Source organism: Leptinotarsa decemlineata, unplaced genomic scaffold (genome assembly GCF_025532065.1).
Source record: "Leptinotarsa decemlineata unplaced genomic scaffold, Ldec_3_MD MMD2_tig00026354_RagTag_RagTag, whole genome shotgun sequence".
Lineage (NCBI taxonomy): Eukaryota > Metazoa > Arthropoda > Insecta > Coleoptera > Chrysomelidae > Leptinotarsa > Leptinotarsa decemlineata.
In genome coordinates, this window is record NW_027412702.1 from 24,349,637 (window position 1) to 24,374,151 (window position 24,515).

The window sequence follows — 24,515 nt, forward strand, 5'->3', positions numbered from 1 at the left end:
ATCTATCATCATTGTAAGGGCCAAGAGCTCTCTCAGAAATGATAAAGAAAAAACGGCATCATGATAAAATTTACCTGTTTCTATCAAACCTCGTCTCGATTTCAAAACTGGTTATTTTTCGATTCGAAATCTGGTCAACTTACCTTTGACTCCTCTATATTCCTCAGTGGAATTTTAAATAAAAAAACATACAACAATTTCATTTCTTGGTCTGAATTGTACTAGAAACTTGGATGACGTAGAATGAATGGGAACTCCAAATTTTGAGGACAGAGAGCCATTATATGACTAACATTAACAAAATGACCGGATCAATATTTTCACAGACAGACTATTCTAGGGGCACTGACGAACCCAAAACAGACATAAAGACTGAACTGGTAATATCGAGAGGAAGTGAGGAAACTGGAGGACAGGAATGAACTGACTGTAATTAACGAGTGTGCCAGATACGGATTCTCAACTCCCTATATAGGGCCTGAACCAAAATATTTGGTACGGAATCAGATTAGGAAATGGGTCTATTGGATTTCATTCTTGTGTATATGACCATGATATGATTACTTCCAACAGAAATGCTCTTTCATAGCTCTCCAGACTGGTAAAGATCAACCAAACTTTCCCTGCTAATAAAATGGCTGCTGGCTGAACAAACAACCTCTGGAATGTTCAAACAGAAATTCCACTTTCAATTGAAAATATAGCTCAATTTCATCCCTAGCTACAATTAAATATGAAGGGAAAATGTTCGAAAGATCAGGAATTTCATTAATATCGATTGCACAATCCTCTTTTGTGGATTGAGAAGGACCTGCAGAATAAGTATTGAGCTGAATATCTGAAACAGATGATGATGAAGTTTGAATTCATTGAAAAATACATGGACAATAAAAGGAAGAGTAAAATTCAACCCGATTCGGCATTTTCCACGGCTATCCGTTTGGAACAACTCTGAATCCTTGTTTGAAAGTGGTTGACAATGTCTCGTGGTTAATTTCATTAGTTCGGATTTCCATTGTCTAATATGATTCTACTATGATTCGAAATCTATGAAAAAACAAATAAAATTAGAATGAAAAACTGAAACGAATGAAATAATCAAGATACGAAATGAAAGCGACTACAGAGAGCTTTCACCTATCCCTTTTTCCATCTCTACGCTTCACCGGTTCAGCGGGAAATCACTGTTAGGCGGAGTTGAACCGATTTTTACTTGGTTTCCATATGTTTATATATGTTGCGTATATGTACACTAACTTGGCTGAATGTGTCGTTGGACAACACAATATTTGTCACCACTGCAACATATATGCAGCTTCTTTGAACTTCCTCCTGAACCAGTGTTCCTTCCTGTGGATGATCTCGGCTTGGGACCACTTGATGTTTTGTTGATGAGTCCAAACATGCTCTGCTATTACCGATTTGCCGATTTCTCCTTGCTGTATGTTTTTTGTGCTCAGCAATGCGGATTTTCAATGGCCTCCCAGTTTCACCGATATAAGAATTGCGGCACTCACATAGTATGCGGTAAATGCAATTTTTGAAATCACAGTCCTCGTTTGGTGGCCTGGTTTTTATGGGGCAGCTACGGATGATGTTTCCGGATCTGAAGAAGGCTCTGATGTTGTATTTGGACCCAATTCTTCCTATCCTTTCCGATAATCCTCTGACGTAGGAAAGTACAAGTACTGGTTGTGACGGATTCTCTTCCTTGCGAGGCTCTTGCTGTCTTCTAGCCAAAATCAGTTAGTTGAACCATCACTTTGGAGTAACCATTCCACTGAAGATATTTTTTGATGATGCCCAGTTCCTTTTCGAGATTTTCCACCGTAATACAGAGCCCGAAAGCTCGATCCACTAGAGTCTTGATGATTTCCTCTTTTGGTAGATTGAGGGAGGTTGATTCGTGATTCAGGTAATGCCTCATGTGAGTGGATTTTCGGTATACAGATGTTTCCCACTTAGTGTCGGTCTTTTTCACCAATACGTCCAAGAATGGCAATTCGTTGTGGGCTTCCTTCTCCATTATAAAAGTGATGGAAGGTCTTATGTTGTTGATGTGCTTCAGAAAGGTGACTAGTTCTGTATTCCCATGGTTCCATACTATGACTCGGGGCTTCTTCATTGGCCAGAGTTTCTTAGATTCCTAATGATAATAGACAATGGAAGTCCAGACTGATGAAATCAACTTTGAATCTATTGCTATATTCGTTTTATTTGGTAATTTGTTATGCTGCATACCAAAAACTGTTAATTTCTCTACCCTCTCTGCCCTGAAAATTACCTGCCTGATTTTTGATGATCGTAATACAGCAAAACTTTATCTTCTAACTATTTTTATGCTATAATGTAAAGCATGTGTATATTTATTCACATTTATTTAAATTTATTTACAAATACATTCCTGATTTCTCATGTATATTTTGTCGAATATATTTGCTGCATGTGTGGACGCCTCTGCTCACTCAATTGTAATAACCATTCCAAATATAAATTCTCAAACAAATCAGGTTTGAAGTAAACAATCCAAGTCAGTGCATTACTGTGCATTACATATAAAATGTCATCAAAAATAGAAGTAATTCTTGAAGGGTTTTCACTTTTGGAAGGACCTCATTGGGATATTGAGAAGCAGTGTCTTTATTTTGTCGATATTCATAATCACAGTATTTTCAAATACGTGCCATCTACGAAGAAGCTGACTAAAGCAGTTATTGGTAAGGACATACTTCTATTTTCTTTCATCGACTTTCGTGTAGTCACTTTGATAAAAAAATTCAGTTATGTAATAACATGTTAGGAATCACACGTTAAAAGGTAAGACCTCGTTAGTCCTTAGCTCGCACAGTTTCTCAACTTCTGAGAGTTGTAGTTCGTATAGGGGCAAAGGCTGATTAACGAAAAAACAGATTTTAACAGATTTTCAAACAATGAATGTCTGTTTAAAAAAAGTTGATGATGAAATCTAATGAATGAAAAGTCGAATTGCAAATGGAATATATCAGATTATAACAAATATGAAGCGGTAGAGCAAATAAACAAAATTCTACAATTATAATTTTTGGCGAATATTTCAAAAACTACCACTAAAATTCTCCATCTGAAGAGAGATTGTTCTAGTTTTCGAAAATAGTGAGGTTTTGCCCGATTCAACCGACCTTGTAAGTCTTACCGTTTACCAGATAGAAATAGTGTTAGGAGGATTAGCTAAAAAGAACGACCTGTATAGTAGTTCACGCATCAATTTTATCGCATGTAGTTGTTTTCTGTATACGGTCGAAAGCATCTATGAGCTGAATACTTCACATTTAATCTAATAAAATTATCAAACAATTTGTTGTGAATACTGAACGAATCGAAACAGTTTATAGAAGTTCACGCGACTTGACGTATCTACAAAATGGCACCAAATGTAGAAGTGATATTGGAAGGTTTCTCTCTTCTGGAAGGCCCACATTGGGATATTAAAAATCAGTGCCTTTATTTTCTCGATTTTCATAAGCACAGCGTTCATAAATACGTGCCGTCTACAAGGAAGTTGACTAACGCAGTTATAGGTGAGGGTCCTTTGGATTTTTTATAGATTAACAAAAAAAAGTGTGCCATTAGAAAAAAAAAAGATCATTATCAAATGCATACTATCAATTATTTCGACGTAAGAAGAATTCAACGTAGAGATACAAATAATTACTTAAGGCTAATTTGGTTTTTAGGAAATTCATGGGAAGAACTGGAAAATTTCCTTTTCTATTTCGCACTGTTTCTTCTTTATGTAAAGAGATTTTGAAAGTCTAATTGAACTTTTTCACGTGAACTTTTAATTAGGTTCTCGTGTGACTTGGACCACATTCGACTTTGGAATTTTGAATAATGACCTGCATTTTTTTGGAGGCAAAATATTCATGTAAAACTGTGAAATTAGTTAGAAATAATGATTTTCTCTACGGTAACTTCACGAGTTTTAAATGAAGTATTATTGTTTTATTACGACTGTGATAATCATATGCATCAAGTAATATATCCTTTTATGTACCATGACTGATTTTCAAAAAAGGGTTTTCACAGAATCAGCTGTGGTACATAATGGAGGGATTACATGTATGTGATGAAAAAAACAATTAACATTTACACGTTGAACATCAAAATATATTGTTGATCAAAGAATTGCTACAAATAATACAGGTTCTATTTTAACATGGTCGAACGGTAGCCGGGTAGTTCGACGTGGGTGCTTTGTTCATTCACTTAAATCGACCGCCGTGTTGGTCGGTGGTTCAAGCCTCAGGCTGAACGATCGATTTTCTCTTGCGATCGTCCAACCCATGTTGGGAATCACACGTTAAAAGGTAAGACCTCGTTAGTCTTTAACTCGCACAAGTTTCGACTTCTGAGGGTTGTCGTTCGTAGGGGTGCGACAGCTGGTTAACGGAAAAACATATTTCAAACAGATTTAAACAGATCTATAGCCACACGTAAAACCAATTGCTGGCGTGGCGACGGTCGCCATACACAAGCCACTGTGCGATTCTTTTCCCACTGGTTCGGCGTTTCGCTATCTCTCTGACATGAAAGTCCTTGTGGCAAAGTATGGAAATATTTCCAATGTATCTGCATCACAAGAGATATAGCAAAGAATGAATTTTTGAAAATTTTGGTTTTATCGGTATATCTTCTGAACCAAAAAACTGAAGTCAATTTTTTATACCATTCAGTCGTATTCAAAACCAGACAAGTTTGCCACAATTCAACCTAATCTGTTTCCACGATTTTGTTTCGACATTTCCGTACATTATACCCGAATTTGAGTATGACAATGGTCCCATAAGTACCCGGCCTGACCTAGAAATGGCGGTAGTTGTTTGAAAAATATCACTGTATTAGAAAGTACACAATCTATAAAGCATATGTTTCAAGTTTGAAGACGCTGCGTTGTTTAATATTCGTTTGGCAGCCATCAATAGCGAACGTTTTCGGTGAATTTGTGAAAATGAAGAAAATTGGTCATCGTAGTGTGGTACAATACTTTCATTTGAAAGGCCTCAGCCCAACCAATATGATGCCCTCGACAGAAAAAAAGCATATCTGCAAGCTTATGCAGATGACCTTGTCATCTTGACAAGGTCCACGTCGGGAAGGGTACAACGTTGGACGTTGTTCAAAGTTGGTGCCTGAGGGAGCAGATGTCTGTCAACCCCAGCAAAACTGTGATAATTTCCTTCACCAGGAAGGGAAAATTGGACGATCCAACTCCACTTTCCTTCAATGGGGAGGTCATTCCATTTGGAACGGAGGTGACATATCTTGGCATTGTCCTTAATGAAAAACTCACCTGGAACGTTCACTTGGAAAAAATTTTACACAAAGCCAGACTATCCCTATGGACAAGTCGAAGGATTTGTGGAAAAATTTGGGGGTCAGGTCCCAAACAAATTCAATGGATTTACGTGATGATTGTCAGACCAATGATCACTTATGGTGCAATTGCCTGGTGGCCGAAGGCTTTACAGAAAACGGCCCAAGCGAAGCTCTCTGGCTCACAGAGACAGGCTTGTCTGGCTATCACTGGTGTCATCAGTACCACACCGTCAGCGGCAATGGAGATCCTTCTAGATCTAACTCTCCACATTTTTCTGGAGAGAGAGGCTAGATGGACTGTATACATACTTATGTACATTGCCAATTACACAAATCAATTAAATGCAGAGTGCAACAGACTGTTGGTTGACATTGGAAGTCACAGCATTTTGGAAATGACCTCTGACTTTATGCCTCCAACTGTCAAATACGAAGTGCTTTATAAAGTACTGTTCCCGAGTAGAGAGGATTGGATCCTCCGGGAGAAGAAATATTAAGAGCAGATAGTTGTTGGTTCACAGATGGATCAAAAACACCTTCCGGTTTTGGTGCAGGTGTTTTCAGTCGCAGACCCAAGACAGAGATATCAACCTGCCTAGGAACCTATGCGAGTGTATTTCAAGCGGAAATTTTCGCTATTGAATTGTGTGCGGAGAGATTGAAAGAATCCAACCTCATACAGAAGTCAATAAAAATATTCTCGGACAGTCAAGCGGCGTTGGAAGCTCTTGGCTTCCACCGAGCAACGTCTAAATTGGTAGCAAATTGCCAAAAACGACTCTTCTCGATAGAAAGATTCAACAGATTGCCTCTGGTGTGGATTCCTAGCCATACTGGCCTGGAAGGCAATGAGGCTGCCGATTCCCTCGCGAAGGAGGGTGCTGGAAGCAGTTTCATCGGACCAGAACCTGTCATTGGCATCATTTCAGGCTTTGCCAAACAATGGTTGAACACCTGGATGGCAAGAAGATTTATGGACTTCTGGCAGAATCTTCCAGAATTGGCTCACTCCAAGGCGTTTATTTACCCTTCGAGGCTTGATACCAAACAGTAGTTGGATCACAGTAAGGATGAACTACGATGTTTAACAGGCCTTCTTACAGGTCACTGTTATTTGAATCATCATATGCAGAGACTCGTACTGTCGGAAGACATAGTATGTCGCCTCTGTGTGGAAAATTATGAAACAGACACCAGAGCACATACTTTGTGCCTGCCCCGCTGGGGACCGAATCAGGTTTTTAGAGTTTGGCAGAGCCGTACTCTCACCATCTGATCTGAAAGACTACCCACTATACAAACTAATCGGCTTCGTAAAGAACCTGGGTTTATTTGGTTTAATGTGAATAGGTGTGAGCCACACTAAAGCCTTGTGGGTTACGGTGGGCATTTTTACATTTCCTACACCGTTAACGCTACTGGTTGCGTTGACGAGCCAGGAAATGTACTGCGTATCAAGCTCTCCGTTCCCAAGACGATGGACGCAACAATTCGTGATTGATACTCAAAATGCCTGAGAGTAGGTCATAGTGGTGATAGTAGGTAGTAGGATTTTTCTGAAAGTAATAGAAACAAGTTGGGTGATAATTTGTGATGTATAATATCAATTTAATGTGTCATTTACATATATTTTGACAGTAGGTAACATTGTGTAATAGGTTAGGTTAGGTTAGGTTAATAATATATGAATAAATGCAGAAATATGTATACAGGTAGCACATTTTAATGTTTACATGGCTGATAGCATTTGGTTGATTAGGCTCAATATTTTTACCTAATGATCTCTTCTTTTTTGATCTCTTATTTTTGTTTCTTAAAACTTTGAAGGCCTCTAGCTCTAGCTAGCATGCTCTAGCGCCAGCATGTAAACTTCTACTTGCCCGGCGTGCAATAGAAGTAGGTTGGACTTTTATCCTTCTCGTTTTTTAAAATTACAAATGCTTGTGCAGATATTAGCAAACGACTGAATATTTTCAATAGTTTCGATTTTCTTAGCCTTGAGGACGTTACCACAATATAGCAAAACGGCTCTTCGCTTATAAACGTCTTGTTCCTTTCTCTTCAAAATACGTCTTCTTCTCCTTTTTGGTGGCGAAAAATCACTTTCCTATAACGGTTTTGCTGCTGTAAAAAAATCTCTCTATCATAGCAAAAAATTTCTCTCAGCGTACGTACATTCATTGTTCATACAAATGATAAATTGATCGTTTCATATGATTTACTTGGATATTGGCAAGAGTTTCACATATTTCATCACTTGAAGTGGTAGCTATTAGTTTCGACTTATTGAAATTTTTGGCAAGGGATCCCTGCATCTTTAATTTGCTTTCATTTTTAACCTCAATAAAGATTTAAGCGCCACAGTTCCTGTTTCTTTTCCTAACGCTGCTTGTTTTTGTTTTCTTATTTTTAGCATTGTGCTGACAAACCCAATATTTTCGATACTGTAGGTTTTTATTTCAGGATATGTTCTGTTTACAATCCACTCTGTGCAAGTAGCTTTAGGAAAGTTATTAATCCAATTGCAGTAATATCTACATCTCTTTCGATGTTGGTTCTCAAAATGAATTTGTTTTTGTCTATATCAATTATTCTGATATTACTATCAAACGTTTATACAGTTTCTTCTCCGCCCTGATTCATCTTGACAAGCCTACCTTCACAAAACAAACAAAATATGTGAAATAACTTTTCTAACTTGTACGTGAACGACTTACTGGCACCATAGCAAAAAAAACGCGCGAAATAATAAAGCACGTGGCGTTGCACCCACTATCTAGATCTAGGGAACGGAGTGTTTGGCACTCAATACATTTCCTAGCTTGTCAGCGCAACAAGTAGCGTTCACGGTGTAGGAAACGTAAAAATGCTTACGGTGAAGGGTTGAATAGACCTACTTACTTTGGAGCTATTGTAACCAATATGAAAGCTGAACTGGATTCTACACTGGGTCAGTCTGCTTCTTCTTTCACAATAGTAAGATATTGGATAGCAGAGCTTAAACGAGCCCGTACGAGCTGCTAAGACGAGCATTGCAGTGGTCGACCTAATGAGGTGACGGCTCCAGAAACGGTACTGAATGATTGTCGACTGAAAGTGCGCGAGCTAGCAGACTTAGTGAGTATTTCAAAAAGTTCGATATATCGTATATTATCTGAAGATTTGGACATGAGAAAGATGTGTGCAACACAAATCCTTCATCGCAATTACCAAAATTAAAGTTTGAATTGCTATTTCAAGCATCCTAATCGCCAGATTAAGCCCCTTCGGATTATTTTCCATTCCCAAACTTGTAAAATGGATCAGTGGCAATTCTTATTATAAAAACGATATTGAAATTATTGAATGTCGCTGGGACAACTGTATAGAGCTGCAAGGAGAAAATGTTGAAAAAAAAATTGTTTTTTCGAATTTTTTTCCTGTCCTGTATAAGTCCTAGTCCTGTTGAGGATGCTACTGACAACAGTAGTCGCGTCAAAGCTTTTTTTGTTTTTTTTTTGGCCTTGGACTGTGAGTTTTCATACCTGCCGTTTAGTTTACTAATGCGGCGATGAGGTAACGGTCGAAGTTCTCGAGTAGAAATTCGAGAATCTTTCTCCTTCGAAAGAAACGCAGGAACTCGCAGGATAGTCTTTCGTCGAGTAGAGAGACGTTGAGAACTACTCGAGCACTTCAATCTTTACCACATTGCCTCTGATGATGTCTACCGCAGTGGTAGACGAAACGTCAGACATAAAAACTCGCAGACCATGGCTGAAAAACCTGGAAAAATGTTTCGTCACAGTTATCTCCGGCCGTGAAAGTTTGAATTCTTTGATCAACCGTAGCCGCGTCCGGGCCTGGAAATTGCTTATCGCCAGATGTTGAAGTGTTTTTGTTATTTATCAACCCAACTCTGAGGTTTATCTGAATAATCGTTGAACTCAAGTAGCAATCATCACGTAATCATGTAATTTGGTACGAAACCAAAAAAAATAATTCTGAACTCAATTGTATCTTCTGAAATAAAACTATAAAAAACTTTTTGAAATATCCCAACCTTCAACCTATTCATAAAACCATATGAAATCAGTATCAACGTCATCAATTAGAACATTCTAAAAATGCCTACCGAAACATATTTATATTTTCTTCATTTCGTGTAACTTCAAGAGTACTGATCTACTAAAAGAAGATAAAAATAATATTTACATGAATCTCAAGTTGAATTAAAGTGGTCTTTCAAGAAAGGAATTTACCAGAAATAAGGAATCTCTGTCCGATATATTTTTTGTAGTAATTTTCACATGATCTTTTTGAATTTGATGTTGAAGTTATGCCTTCAAGTTTTTCCATTTGAGATTTTTCTTACAGTTTCATTTTATTTCGGAGCAAAACTTGCGACAGGAATGAAATTTCTACATATCAATAATTTAGCTAAATTATTATGTCAATAGAGACGCATAAGATGACAACAAATTTTTATGTGACAGGCGCTCTAAAAGCGGATTTGAATCCCTGGTGATTAAATCAATCAGAAAGTTTATTTCACATAAACGCAGTTCTCCAAATGAAAGAGTTCTTGAACAGTGGAGTTCGAGGTGTACTGAGTTAAACCTAAAAACGATGAGCAGCCACAGCCCGTCAAGAATTTCTGATATGTACCGCTCTTGGTGGAATTAAATGTCCAAGTCGCTTGAACACCTGTCCTAAAAGTATCTATAAAAGAGAGACAAATCCCCATCCTTTCTTCGATGTTCCAGACTATCAACTTTTACTACAACTGAATCTCGGAATTCAATATTATCGTGAACTAGATGTTATCATCGAACCCTAGAAGAATGGACTTAACATATTTTCGTCATCAGTCTGATTTTTGTGTCCTATAATTTTTTCTCTGATCTCTAAACTGATTTATCACTGTATGTGAATTTTTATGCAAATAGATATCCATACTGTATACAGGGCTTTTCATGATGAGCGTTAATTAGCCGTTTCTGACAAACTATTTAACGGATCAACCTGAAAATTTCACAGTATGCATAAATCAATAAGACCTACACGCCTAAAATATTTCAGACGAAGCGGCGTTGTCGCTTCTACCATAAAGTAGCGGCTTCTTTGATTTTTCAATTAGAACACCCCGTATATAATATCATATTATGATTCATCATCACTTTGTCAACAAATTCATATACTATTTCCCTATACATATCTATTACCGTTTAGAAGATATAAATTAATTTCGATTTTTTTTTTACCAAACATGAACTTTTATAAATGCTGATAATCTTGAATTCTCTTGCACTAAAACGATCAAATTTGAAACGGTTCAAAATAGTAGAGATCAAAGTATCTGCATTTTTTGAAGACCCTGTATGAGGCAAATGAAAATATGACTCGGAGTAAAGATCCTCATAGTTTCACTCCACTCTATTTCAAATTTGATCGTTTTAGTGCAAGAGAGTTCAAGATTATCAGCATTTATAAAAGTTCATGTTTGGTAAGAAAAATATCGAAATTAATTTATATCTTCTAAACGGTAATAGATAGGTATAGGGAAACAGTATATGAATTTGTTGACAAAGTGATAATGAATCATAATATGATATTATATACGGGGTGTTTCATTTGAAAAATTAAAGAAACCGCTACTTTATAGTAGAAGCGACAACGCCGCTTCGTCTGAAATATTTTAGGCGTGTAGGTCATACTGTGAAATTTTCAGGTTGATCCGTTGAATATTTTGCCAGAAACGGCTAATTAACGCTCATCATGAAAAGCCCTGTATAGTATTATCAAATTTTTATTACGATTGGATTATTAATTACTAAATGTTTGTGTGAAAAACTTACCAATATTAAAAAAAAAACAATAAGTGCCTCACCCGAGTCAGTTTAAACTGTAGACTTCGCTTGGACATCAGTCAAAGACTTGTTGAATTGTTCTCAGTTTTACAATCTATCATTGAATTGCTTTTATATTCTTGATTTCAGGAAATCACAATGTTTCAATAATTATACCAATCAAAGATAAAAAGGACAATTTCGTGATAACCGTTGATAGATCAGTGTCAACCATAACCTGGGATGGAGAGAGTAACACTGTGCTGAACCTCAAGAAATTGTATGAAGTTGATCATGGAACAGACCATGTCTTCAATGATGGAAAATGTGACTCAAGTGGAAGACTTTGGTCAGGTTAGTTTTGATTTGAATTCTACTAAATCGGTAGCGATATTTTAGTTTATAATTGTGACTGTATTGGAAATATTATTGAGCTAAATGTTGAAAAGTAGGCTGGTAACTGTGGTCTAATATGAATCCCACAAAAACATTTGATTAGACGAGTAAATACATATCGCTTGAACTAAAAAATGTTGTATATTACTGGAGGTTTATTCCAACACCTCAACGCGTGTTTCGATCACCAAGTGATCATCTTCAACTGTTTAATGAGATGAGATGGGAAAATGACTCGACAAGTGAATCATAGTATCAATAACCAATGTATCTGTTACAAAGTCAGACTCTCAATTTTCAAAATCAAAGATTGATTTAACACTTTTTTGTTTTCGTCACAGGAACTATGGGAGCACATGCATCCACTATTGATGGAATACCTCCAGGCAAAGGAACTCTTTACAGTTTTCAGAATAATTTGGTCCAGAACTACAGGGGCGGAATTGGGATATCCAATGGTATTGCTTTCAACAAAGAACTGGGAAAAATGTACTATATCGACTCTATGAATGGAACTGTAGATCAGTACGATTTGGATATCAATCGAGGAACTTTATGTGAGTGAATTATTTTGTTATGCTTTAAATTACCTAGAAATGTGTAGATGATTGGTTTGGAGTTCAGTTCGATTTTTTTTATTGCAATATGTCTCATCGGTGTCCGATATTGAAATTTTTTCATTGAAGTTCAGATGGTGTGCTAATAACAAACTTTTGTACTGAAGTACTAGAAGTGAATACAGCTTACATTCTGAAATCTCCATATGAGCAATCACATATTGTATCTACCAGCAACCATATTCTATGAGGGTTGAAGTGTATTCAATGTTTTTCAGTCAACTTTTTGAATTTCTCCTGAAGCATATTTCTAAGAACAATTCTTCAGTAAAGAGTTGCTATCAGCAACACAACGTCAGCGACCATGGACAGTTATCGAATCCTCTTTCGTCTCCGCATGAACATACAGAAGCAATATGCATATTGCTGATTGTACAAATTAGACTCTTACTGAACAACATTCTGGGAATTACCTCCGATTTGATGCTACCAAAAGTCAACCTGCCTTTATACAGTCCTAATTGCGAGTAAAGGACTGAATCCTTCGGGAGGAGTTAATAACTAAGAGCAGATATATGTTGGTTCACAGATATATTGGAATCATCCTGTAGGTTCTAGTGCAGGTGTATAGAGTGACCGAGCCAGGACTAAGGCATTGAAATATTCTTCGAAGAATGTCACTAAATAATTGTTCAACTACGAGAAGGTTATGTTGTCTAACATACTTTCTTACAGGACACTCATTTGAATCATTACTTGAAGATACTTGGACTGTCGAAAGATCTAGTGTGTCATCTGTGTTTGAAGATGATAAACCAGAAGACCAATAGCTACTTTTTGCCTGTATCGTTATAACCCAAATCAGGTTTTCAATCTTTGACAGAGTTTCACTCAGAGGAATGGTGGAGTGTGAGCTACAGTACATCCTGAAACATATTCGAGGATTGATTCAATTGATACTGGGTTGAACCGAACATTGAAGTTTTGAACATTAGTTTGAAATCTAATTATGTTGTAACACTTGTTGATCGTGTCATCAGGATTTGTGAACCATATCTTCTTTAAGAAAAACCTTGTCATCTAGATCAGGCTCTACAGCGCAAGAAATCGAATGTAATCTATATCCTAGAAGAAGAAATACTCCAACTTTGATGACGAAGTGGCAACCAGAGTCTATTTGCCTTACATTGTCATGGACTGCATCGAAAAACTGTTTGAACGTCACAACATCAGGACCATTTAAGAGCCAGCTAATCAACCAAACAACACTATCAGATCGGTCAACGACAAAAGAAAACATCTGACATCCGCCGATGTTAACAGGATTCCCTGTTTCTGTGGCTCAGTTTACGTCGGAACTACCAACAGCAGCATCAACACCAGGATACAAGAACACAAGCATAGTTGCAACAGGAGAAACTCGCGATTGGAGAACATGACCTCGAAATGAAATACGAAGAAACTGTTTAATTCAACGCATTACTACGTACCACTTCATACAGGAAGGCCCTTGAAATCAATGAGCATCTCAACAATTTCAACTGAAAAGAGAAGGCGTACTGGTCAACAAAATGAGGTATCCAGTAGTCAAGAAACCTATACATAGACTAGAATACAACTCCTATCGACATCCTACCAGTATCATACATGTCAACAACGTGGACCAATCAGAACGACCCAGCAAAAGTAAGGACCAATCAGGAGAGATAATTTACATGGAAACCCCGCCTTTGTTCCCACCATCAGATCCACCACCATCCATATCATCATCCCGACTATCCTCTGAAAGTATAAATACGAGTAAATATTCAGCTCGCCAGGGTCCTTTACGACTTCAATGAAATACTTCTTGAAACGAAAACTAATACATTTCATGTTTTCAAAATACGGAAATAGTCACATCGTGTTTTCTATTATAGCGAACCTCCAACCAATATTCACCAGAGAAAAGCATGGATTCGACGAATGTTTGTTTGACGGTATGACAATTGATTCAGATGGCAACTTATGGGTAGCAATATTCTTAGGCTCAAAAGTGATTAAAATTGATCCAAGACGACCTGAGACACTTCTAGAAACTATAGAATTTCCAGCATCCCAGGTGAGTTGATCAATCTCCAAGCATTCAATATTTCATCGTGATTGATTTCTTTTGAAGAGTATACATTATGTGTAAAATGTATTCAGCAAGAGTCTTAAATTCTGTAGAGAATTTTCACGAATAGTAACTTATCCCTCCTTTTCTCTTATGGCCTTCGATTCATTCTTCAGAACATCATTTTGGTACAGTTATTTCACTGAAACAAACAAAAAAACAATCACCTCTATTGAATGGATTAGAGTACTGAGTATATTGTTTTTGATAATCTGTCTTGTTGACGTTTGTGACACTTGTATTGACTTTGACGTTATTCCATCCAGCGATATGACTGATGGGACTAAGCAGCCATGAAACTCTGTTGGTGGTTAACATAGTCATCGACATTGAAAAAAATACAATATTTTCTCTTACTTTGTCAGCAAATTGATGACTGAACGCATTGAAATGTACCAAAATATAGAAAATGATTCAAAATGAATATTTATTGTCATAGACTTTCTTGTAACTTTGGTCTCCGGATAATGTTTATTTATTTATTTATTCATTCTACACACTATTCTACAGGATGAACCCAATTACACAATAGGTAGAAACAGTAGCATTTACAAATATGTACTTCCGTAATCTATATAAAAAATAAATAAAAACAGAACAGTCAGTTAGCTACGAAATGTCTTTTGATTTGTACAATCGGGCAGTTGAATATATCTAGGACACGACTAACAGAAATAGAGGTATCGCACATTGTATAAATTGGGGATATTTTCATTATATTTGCTCGCTTAGTGTTGAGATAAAAGGTGACACTATTCCACCTAGGAACCCAAAAATTGTAGCATGTAGCATGTAATAATTAAGAGCAGGTAATGATATTATTATGATTTTGAATAAAAAAGAAACGAATAATATCTACGCCTTACCTCAAAACTACAAAAATTATGAGTTTCAAGCAATTCATAATAGGGTATTCCCACAGAAGGATACCTGCCTTTAAGTTTAAAAGATATATATTTGAGGAAGCGCCTCTGTAGGGCTTCTAGTTGATTTATATGAACCTGATAGTAGGGACTCCACACAACAATGCATATTCCAGCCTAGATCGAAAAAAGTGAAATAAAGTAAATGTTGAAGCTTTTTCGAAGTCTTTTGTATTTCTAACTAAGAGTCCATACATACGATAAGCAGCTGTGAGAGTAGTGTCAATATGTTTGTTGAAAGAGAAGAATGAATCAAAAGTAACACCTAGATCAGTGAGTGTGTCAGGACGCTCCAGAACTTGAAGGTTTATGACGTAGTTATGTAATGTCAGATTCCTTTTCAGTGAGCAGTTATATTTGAATATGTTGAGAGATAGATTATTCTGCTGACACCATGTAACATCACGATATAAATTCAGGGCGAGACGTTCGCAAAGATTATATTGTAATAGAGTTTCAAGTCATCTGCGTATAAAAGGAAATTGACATCAATCTCAGCTTCGATATCATTGATGAAAATATTGAACAGTGGGGGTCCTAGGTTTGACCCTTCTGGTACACCAGATGTGGCTACATATTCGACAGACTTGAGGCCATTGATTTGGAAATACTACATACGGTTGTAAAAATACGATTTGAAGAGAGTAATTAAGCTATTGGATAACCCAAAAGTCGAAAGCTTGTTGAGCAGGATACTATGGTCTAGTCTGTCGAACACTTTAGAAAACTCAGTGTAGATGAGATCAGTCTGAGACTGACAATCAATAACCTCCGCAATACATTGAGTGACTGTTACAAGATTGGTGATGGTTGAACGTCCTTTCATGAAACCGTGTTGATTGGGGCTAATAATGTTGCTAACATGACAGTAGATTGTCTTCTCAAGGAGCATCTCAAACACTTTACAAAAGTTGGATATGATAGAAATTGGTCTGTAATTTTTTATCTCCTTTTTTGAAAATTGGACACACTTTCGACATTTTCCATATTGATAGTACAATACATATATATTTAATGTTTTTATTACATTGCTGTTAAACACGATCCAAGCAGTTTCAGTACGTGCTGCGGCAGATTCATTGCGGTGATTTTTGTACAGGTAATCCGCAAACTCCTGGTAGGGTGTCTTGGTAAGAGGCATCTCCTTCCACAAATCTGGCGTTAAGTATGCGTAAGTCTTTGCAATTGCTGCATAAGTTGCCTTGGCGAAATTACCCAGAGTACCAGTGGAGCCCTTGGCTGATGTATAGCAGTCTTCGATACCCGCCATCTGCAGTAGTTTCTTGGGAACAGGAGCAGAAACGATACCAGTACCACGGGGAGCTGGGATGAGACGTACAGTTACAGACCCGTATTTTCCGGTGACTTTGCAAGGCACTGTGTGGGGTTGACCGATTTTGTTACCCCAGTAACCTCTACGAACTGGTACGACAGAAAGCTTGGCTAAGATGATGGCTCCACGGATAGCAGTAGCAACTTCTTTGCTGCACTTCACTCCCAAACCAATGTGGCCTTTGCTATCACCAATAGCTACGAAAGCCTTGAAACGAGTACGTTGACCAGCACGTGTCTGTTTCTGAACAGGCATGATCTTCAAAACCTCATCATTCAGTTCTGACCCAATGAAGAAATCGATGATTTCATACTCCTTGATTGGTAAAAAAAACAGGTAGATCTCCTCCAAAGAGCGGATCTTACCATCTTTTACCAACCGTCCTAGCTTAGTTACAGGCACCCATTCCTTCTGGTCTTCCTTTCCGCGACCACGGCCTCTACCGCGTCCACGTCCACGACCTCTGGGGCCCCTCGGCCACCTCCTCTACTACCACCACCGAATCCACCACGGAAACCGCCACGACCACCGGCTGGAGCTGCGTCCGCCATTGTTTAATACTTCCTCCAACACTGTTGTCGAACGAAAGATAGTACATATAGTACAATTGATGTTTTCAGGCATATATTGATTAAAGTTGTTAGTGATTCAACCAGAGCTTAGGTACAATCTTTAATGATGAATGCTGGAATTTGCTCAGATCCTGCAGTAAATTTAGGCTTAAATTCTTTTAGGGTATGATAAACATCTTCATTACTAATATTTTCGATTACTAGGCTGGGAGTATCAGTACTGTTGTTCGCATGGTCACTTGATGTTGACGCTATATATCAATCACTGAAAAAATCTGTTAATTAACAAAGCCTGTATAAAAAATATATCAGATATAAACTGTTTCTCCTGTCTCTGAGTTACTTGATTCTGATACAACAGCTTTCATAGGTTTTGAAATAAAACACAAAATTTGCAGTATGATATAATTAATCAATAAGCTAGTATTATCTAATAATATTTTTTTATTATCAGATCACTTCTGTTGCGTTTGGCGGAGCAAATTTGGATGAGCTTTGGGTCACCAGCGCTAATTTCAAGGAATTTTCCCCCGGACAGAAAGGAGGGTCGTTATTCAAGGTCACAGGAATCAATGCTAGGGGCTTGCCAGCTGATGAGGCTGTTCTGTGAGATTCATTCGTAGAGATGTTATTTTGAAGGCGGTGGCGGAATACAGAGTTACATGTTATGTAATTGATAAAAAAAGGTGTTTGCATGTATTAAACTAGGTCAATAAGTAGCAAAATAGAATACAATAAATAATTACCTCATAAGACTGCCTGTTGCTTGTAACTTACCAATAAAATTCAATATATGAATCTTACGCGATGGTAAACGACTGAAAAAATATGTTGTTATCCAAGTCAATATGTTGTTATCCAATACTATAGTTGAGGTGCAAGAGGCATATAGGATAAGAAAGTAACTTTGGACTGGGCCTGATTCATTGTACATTCATAAAATTTTGTTCTGTGTGGACATGAACTGAAAATGTATCCATACTTTTTTGCAGAAAAGCCAAAACTAGAAATGGTAAAACAATACTAAAGTTGGGTTAGGCGCAATTGTCAGAAGATGAAATTTTTTCGATTAGCCAATTTTCTATAGCTTGTGCCTGTATTTCATAGTCAAGTATATCATAAAACTAATTGCTTGTTGCTTGTAACTATTGCATTACGACACGACTTCAGTGTATGAATTATAATCTTCAATAAGGAGATGAAGTGATACGAATACAAGTATATCATGTGAAATGAAATTTGGTATTTATTTTTGAAGTTGTCACCCAAAGGTTCGAATTGACGAAGCCAAAATATTGTAAATCCAGAATTACAAAGATTAAGTTCTCTATCGATCACATAGATGGCGTCTTCGTGAGGGAAGATGTCATCGCCGTTGTTTACCCGCACCTGTTAAGCGTGAAGGCAAAGATCCAGGGTCGGGTGGCAAGCCTGTACCCTTTGATAAATAGAAAATCTAAGTTAAGCCTAAAGAATAAAATCACGATCTATAACATGATGTTCAAGTCTGTCATCATGTATGCTTCAGGTGTTTGGGGACAAGCGGCTCCGACTAACATCTCCATCTTTACAAAATAAAATTCTACAGATGATTGTGAATGCTCCGTGGTTCGTGCGGAATGAAGCCATCCGCAGAGATTTGAAGCTGCCTTCCATTCAGCAGTCCATCCAGTCGAGAAACCGGCGAGTTTTTGATTACGCCGAAACTCACGAAAATCCGTTAGTCAGGGAAGCTATAGATTACGCTGTAGACGACCCCTCCCGATATAGAAGGTCCCGACACTCTGTCGAATGAGGCCCCTATGTCCTCCGTTAACAGATGAATAATATCTTCATCCATCTCACCCCAGCCAGGTAGGGGTATACAGCGAAGGGCGGTATGGATGTCTGAGGACTTTCATGCCACCATCAAACACCAGTCATGACCCGTTTGTCTTTCTGACAAACACCAGTTAAAAGGGGAAGGGAGCCAGGCTTCAACCTGAATAAACTCAAAATGGATTACGTCATGCATTTATCCACTGCGGAGCCACAACCAGGACAGAGTGTCCTCTGCGGAGCTACAATGAGTTTCCTCCCAGGATAAAGAACCTTATCCGGGAGAGAAATCGACTCAGACGAGTTTATCAGCGAACTCTCCACCCTGGAGACTAGGCTGCGGCTAGCAGAATGGCCAACCAGGTTAAACAGGCCATCACTGACTATAGAAACGAGAGGTGGAGCGAGTGTTTGGAATCGCTCGAACCTGGGGATGATGAGCTCTGGCGAGTCATCCGCAGGCTCGAGAAGGGGAAAACCGCTCCCTTCCCTCTTCACGGACAGCGCGGCATCTGCTACTCTCCCGCCGAGAAGGCATTGGCATTTGCAGATACAATGGAGAGTCAGTTTCGACTTAACGTTGATCCGGATGATGATATTAACCGTGATATTCGGTTGGAACACTGGGTTCGGCGCATCCTTAGGAAAAATGATGACGATGTGATCCGTCTAGCTTCAGAGGAAGAACTGGAGGGGTACATTAGGGCCTAGAAACCCAAGAAGGCTCCGGGAATTGATTCAATCAACAACAGGTTGTTGAAGCAGCTCCGGAGAACTTCATCAGATACCTGCTGGATATTATCAACAGCTCAATCACTCTCAGATACTTTCCTCGAAGATGGAAGCATGCCACAGTTGTCATGATTCCCAAACAGATTCCGAAAGTTGATGACCGAAATGTTCTGCCTGACGAACAATTCGGCTTCAGGAGGGCACACTCCAACGAGCTGCAGGCTCTGACACGAGTCAAAAATTCCATCTCAGAGCTGAACAAAAGAAAGACAGTCCATCTTGTCCCCCTGGATATTTCGAAAGCCTTCGACCGAGTCTGGCACGAACGCCTGCTACACAAAATGCTCGATTTCGATCTGCCTCGGGGTCTGGTCCGGTGGATTAGGTCCTTTCTGAAAGGCAGAACATTTCAGGTCCGAGTTGAAAGAACCCTGTCTCCCGTCAGGCACGTCAGCCTTTACGTGAGCGACCTTCCTAGGTTCGATCACGTGAAGGTTTCCTTTCACTCCGATAATACGGCTCTCCTCGCTTCTTCCATGGGTCGAGCGTTGGCGGTCGTCTACATGCAACGCGCATTGGACGACCTCGAACGCTGGTACCTTGACTGGAAGATTCGAGTGAATCCAGAAAAAACTCTGGCGATAGACTTGGGGAGACGTAAAGTTTTTCCAGACACAAGGGTCACGATTTCAGGCAGGAAGATTTAATGGAAAACGCGAGTCAAGTACCTAGGTCTTTGGGTAGACCGCCGACTCACCTGGGCAAATCACATTGATTATATCAAGAGCAAAGTGCAGATGAGGATAGCTAAACTCTATCCTCTGGTCAATAGAAATTCAAAACTCAATCTCAAAAACAATATTTTTCTATACAACACGATGTTCAAGCCTGTCATCATGTATGCTTCAGGTGCTTGGGGACAAGTAAAACCGAGTTGGTGAGTTTGTAGTTATCCAACAGGTTGAATTATTAGTAAATAGCATGATAAAATTGGCGACATTTCCTTTGTTCTATTTTCTTTTATTTTACAGAATTTAACATTTTCCTTTTATATAAGATTTTACAAGTTGTTTTTTTATCATTTTGTCCATATAATCTTTTTCTACTTATTATAATTTATATTTGAACCTTTGGACTTTCATTTTCTCTTGGACTGAGAAAAATACCATTCTCCTAGAGTGAGATGAAGTTAAGAGAACAAATAGTTATTTATGTATCAAGGGAATTAGGAGGGCCTTAATTACCGATGGCAAAGTTTGCGTCCCGAGGGCCTCTGGCCCGAGGGACAGCAATTGCCTGAGGTTATTAAGGCTCATTAATTCCCGTGGTACATAGATAATTTTATTTCTGACCGATTTCAATAAAATTTTGTTCATTTTTGAAACGGAAAAATGTACCAATTCATTACCTTCCCGGTATATTTGAATCAGGTACCGTTGATTATAGTAGAGTTTTCTTGTTGCTAGGTTGTTGCTATGTTACTTGTTTATAAACAGAACTTTGTTATCAAGCTGTGTTTGCGGTGAAAACGTGTTTTCTACCCCAAATATAATGGAGGATATTTTGAAAAAAACTGAACAAGCAAGAGGATCATTAATTCCATCGAAAAGTGAAGCCGTATACCAAAAAGAATACAAGATATATCTGGACTGGCTGACACGGAAAAATGTTATGCCAAAAGATGTCACTGAAACTGTATTTCTGGCATATTTTCAAGAACTGGTAAGGAATTTTCTATGTTTTTCGGTAGATTTGGTAGTAATTGTGTTTATTCGTTTCAGTCAGAAACGTATAGTCCGAATTCTTTATGGACTAAATGGTCAATGCTAAAATCGATGGTGACTATACATGAGAAACGAGATATCACCAAGTTCAATGAACTACAGGCTTTTTTGAAACGGAAGAGTAAGAGTTATAAGCCGAAAAAGTCTGCTGTTTTATCTCCTAAAGATGTTATCAGATTCCTAAAGGACGCTCCTAATGATATTCATTTATTGCATAAGGTAATTTTTTTCTTATTTTCCTTTTTGTGTGTATTTATTTCCTTTTTTTTGTTATAGGTTGTTTTGATTATGGGTTATTTTGGAGGATGCAGAAGTCAGGAACTTTTGAATATGAAGATATCGGATATAGAGGACCGGGATTCCGTTATGGTAGTGAACGTACCGGAAAGTAAAACTGGTGTATCTAAGAAATTTACAGTTGTGGATGAAAAAGAGTTCTCCGCTTTGCCTTTATTAGGACTTTATATGTCTTTGCGTCCTAAAGGTATTGAACGATTTTTTTTGAGCTTCCGACAAAATAAATGTACATCTCAGCCAATTGGAAAAAACATGTTTGGGAAAATCCCCAGCAAAATCGCAATGTATTTAGGATTGCCAAACTCATCTTCCTATATGGGACATTACCTTCGTCGCACTTCTGCTACTGCTCTAGCCAATGCAGGAACAACTATGACTAACTTAAAAAGACACGGAGGTTGGAAAAGTTCCACGGTGGCGGAGGGGTATTTGGAGGATAGCATCGAATTGAGAAATAAAACGGCGCGTATGTTGTCTACTTTGTCATCAGAAGAGGCAGGTACCTCGACTGTAGTGAACAGAAGCTCCAGCCATACAAAAGAAGAAATTGTTTCCAGTGGCGGAAGTAATTTTCAGGGAACATTTCAAAATTGTACATTTATTATTTGTAATGACGTGAATAAATAAAATATGGTTCAGTTTTCATTTCTATTTATTTTTATTTGTGAAAGGTAGAGGGAATTATAAAATCTATAATGTCCCAAGGGAGTTATGACCCTCTTTATTGATAGCGTAACTATGACGATATAAGCTTATAATATCCCGGTCAGAAATAAAACAAATAATATACTTTTTGTCAATCTATCGAGAAGAGAATAGTGAATGGAAAGCATTTTAATTAAGATTGAAATTCAGATTTGGAACCAGATAACGAGAGAGAATAGAAGTGGGTATACCAAATAATCAGATTTCAAAAAGACCGGCCTTCGTGCGATCGGCACGAACCGTACAGCCTTCTCGGAATTGCCTTGATATTCAAAATTTTGATGTGGAAAAAATCTGCATCTGGTGACAGCAGCTGCCAAAATTGATTCAAAAAGATTAAATAAGTCAGAAAGGAGCATTTATTACAAGGGTTTTACAAAACCCGCGACACGTGTTTCGCTATACAATAGTTTCTTCAAGCGCAAACTTGAGGAAACGCTTGAGGATTTAATTACGAAACTGTTTCTTTCAGTTTGTGTCAGTTTGCATGATCCACATATTTTTGTACAGATTTACTTTAACACGCTTTAATTAGCTTCAATTGTATGTTTGTTCGTACCCGACTTCTGTAGACTCGATTTTGACTAACTTTGAACGGGCAGATTTATTTTAAACTTTGTTCGCTATCAGTGACAATACAATAATTCAATGAGCTTATCTCATTATCTTGATCAGGATAGCCAGAAAAAAATAATTTCGTCACAAAGTCTCATCGATAGGGGTGCGATAGGGAAAGTTAGATCAAAAGTGAATATGTCAAAATGTGTCCCCCTGTATACTATTGTTGAGGTGTATTATTTCACCTGAAAATTTCAGGTGTTATTTCACCTGAAAATCATATAATATCATAATGAAAAAAATATCTGTAGAGAATGTCTACGTTTGAAAAGAGAAAAATTAAAATTGATTGACATTTCTCACGAACTTGTTATTTGAATTGGTTTAGAGGAAGCTTCAAAAACTGTATATTTGCCTTAATAACTAACACTAGTAAGCCAATAATAATAATAATAATCATCTTTATTTCAGAATATGCCAACAATACAATAAACATATATTGACAACATATAATGAAATGACGTTACTGAAGGTTACATGATACAATGATCTTGCGTAAATAGAAATATAAGATGCATAAATAAAGATAATTTTAAAAATTATGATTAAAATAGTCCGCAATATTACAAGGTTCCAGATGTATGAGTACCTTTTTTATTTCTCTTTTGAATTTATTGATGATGACCAATGCTTTTATTCTATCTGGTAATTTATTGAACAATCTAATGCACATGTATTGTGGGCTATTTTCAGTTACCGTGAGACTGTGAACAGGGTAGTTGATATTTCTAGTCCTAGTTTCATATTTGAGAGGGATGTAATTTATAATAAACAAAGATTTATTTCAAAAAAAGAACATTAAACATTCATAAATATAAATTGCAAAAATGGTCAATATATTGTTTGATCGGAAAATACTTCTGCATGATTTCCTATATGGCATATTTAAGATTATTCTTAACGTTCTCTTCTGAATGATAAACACTTCTTCCGTATCAGCACTGCTTCCCCAAAACATGATGCCATATTTAGCAGCTGCTTCAAAGTTTGCATGATACATAATTTTTATTGAACTGAAATTTAGAAATCTATTGAGAGTTCTCATGGCAAACACGACTGAATTTAGTTTCATGCATGATTTTGTTATTTGCTCAGACCAGCCCAAATATTCATTAATGTAAACACCTAAGAATTCAGTACAAGGAGCTATCTCTCTCTTTCTATTTTTCATATTTATGCTTGATGAACGTTCTATCTGTAGCTGTCTTGGACGAAACAGGATTGTATTAGTTTTTGATTCATTAAGAATCAATTTATTACTTTCAAACCAATGTTTGGTACCGCCAAATAGATTACTTGCATTTTGCATAAATCTGGAAAATTATCCCCCGAATAAAAGGTTTGTGTCATCAGCATAATTTGTAATAAAACTGATTTTCTTCAATACTGGTTGCACATAGATCATTCATGAAAATTATGAAAAATATTGGACCGATAGTACTACC

At 37.5% G+C, this 24,515-nt stretch overlaps 2 protein-coding genes and 1 pseudogene across 3 annotated transcripts; 2 read left to right on the plus strand and 1 right to left on the minus strand.

The window, feature by feature from the left end:
• The first annotated feature begins 2,518 nt into the window (after positions 1 to 2,518).
• On the plus strand, positions 2,519 to 17,869 carry LOC141486474 (regucalcin-like). Of its 2 annotated transcripts, none has more exons than XM_074184517.1 (5): positions 2,519 to 2,717; positions 11,331 to 11,534; positions 11,918 to 12,133; positions 14,053 to 14,234; positions 17,571 to 17,869. In XM_074184517.1, exons 1-5 carry the CDS (start codon positions 2,561 to 2,563, stop codon positions 17,724 to 17,726), a joined length of 915 nt encoding a protein of 304 aa, XP_074040618.1. In that variant the 5' UTR covers positions 2,519 to 2,560; the 3' UTR covers positions 17,727 to 17,869. The 2 variants fall into 2 exon arrangements, with proteins under 2 accessions (XP_074040618.1, XP_074040617.1); XM_074184516.1 differs by lacking the exon at positions 2,519 to 2,717 and adding an exon at positions 3,347 to 3,557.
• On the minus strand, positions 15,822 to 17,138 carry LOC141486371 (small ribosomal subunit protein uS5-like; annotated as a pseudogene).
• Positions 17,870 to 18,018: 149 nt separating the features above from the next.
• On the plus strand, positions 18,019 to 22,392 carry LOC141486473 (uncharacterized). Its single transcript, XM_074184515.1, has 3 exons — positions 18,019 to 21,388; positions 21,448 to 21,669; positions 21,727 to 22,392. Exons 1-3 carry the CDS (start codon positions 21,218 to 21,220, stop codon positions 22,372 to 22,374), a joined length of 1,041 nt encoding a protein of 346 aa, XP_074040616.1. The 5' UTR covers positions 18,019 to 21,217; the 3' UTR covers positions 22,375 to 22,392.
• The last annotated feature ends 2,123 nt before the right edge of the window (positions 22,393 to 24,515 follow it).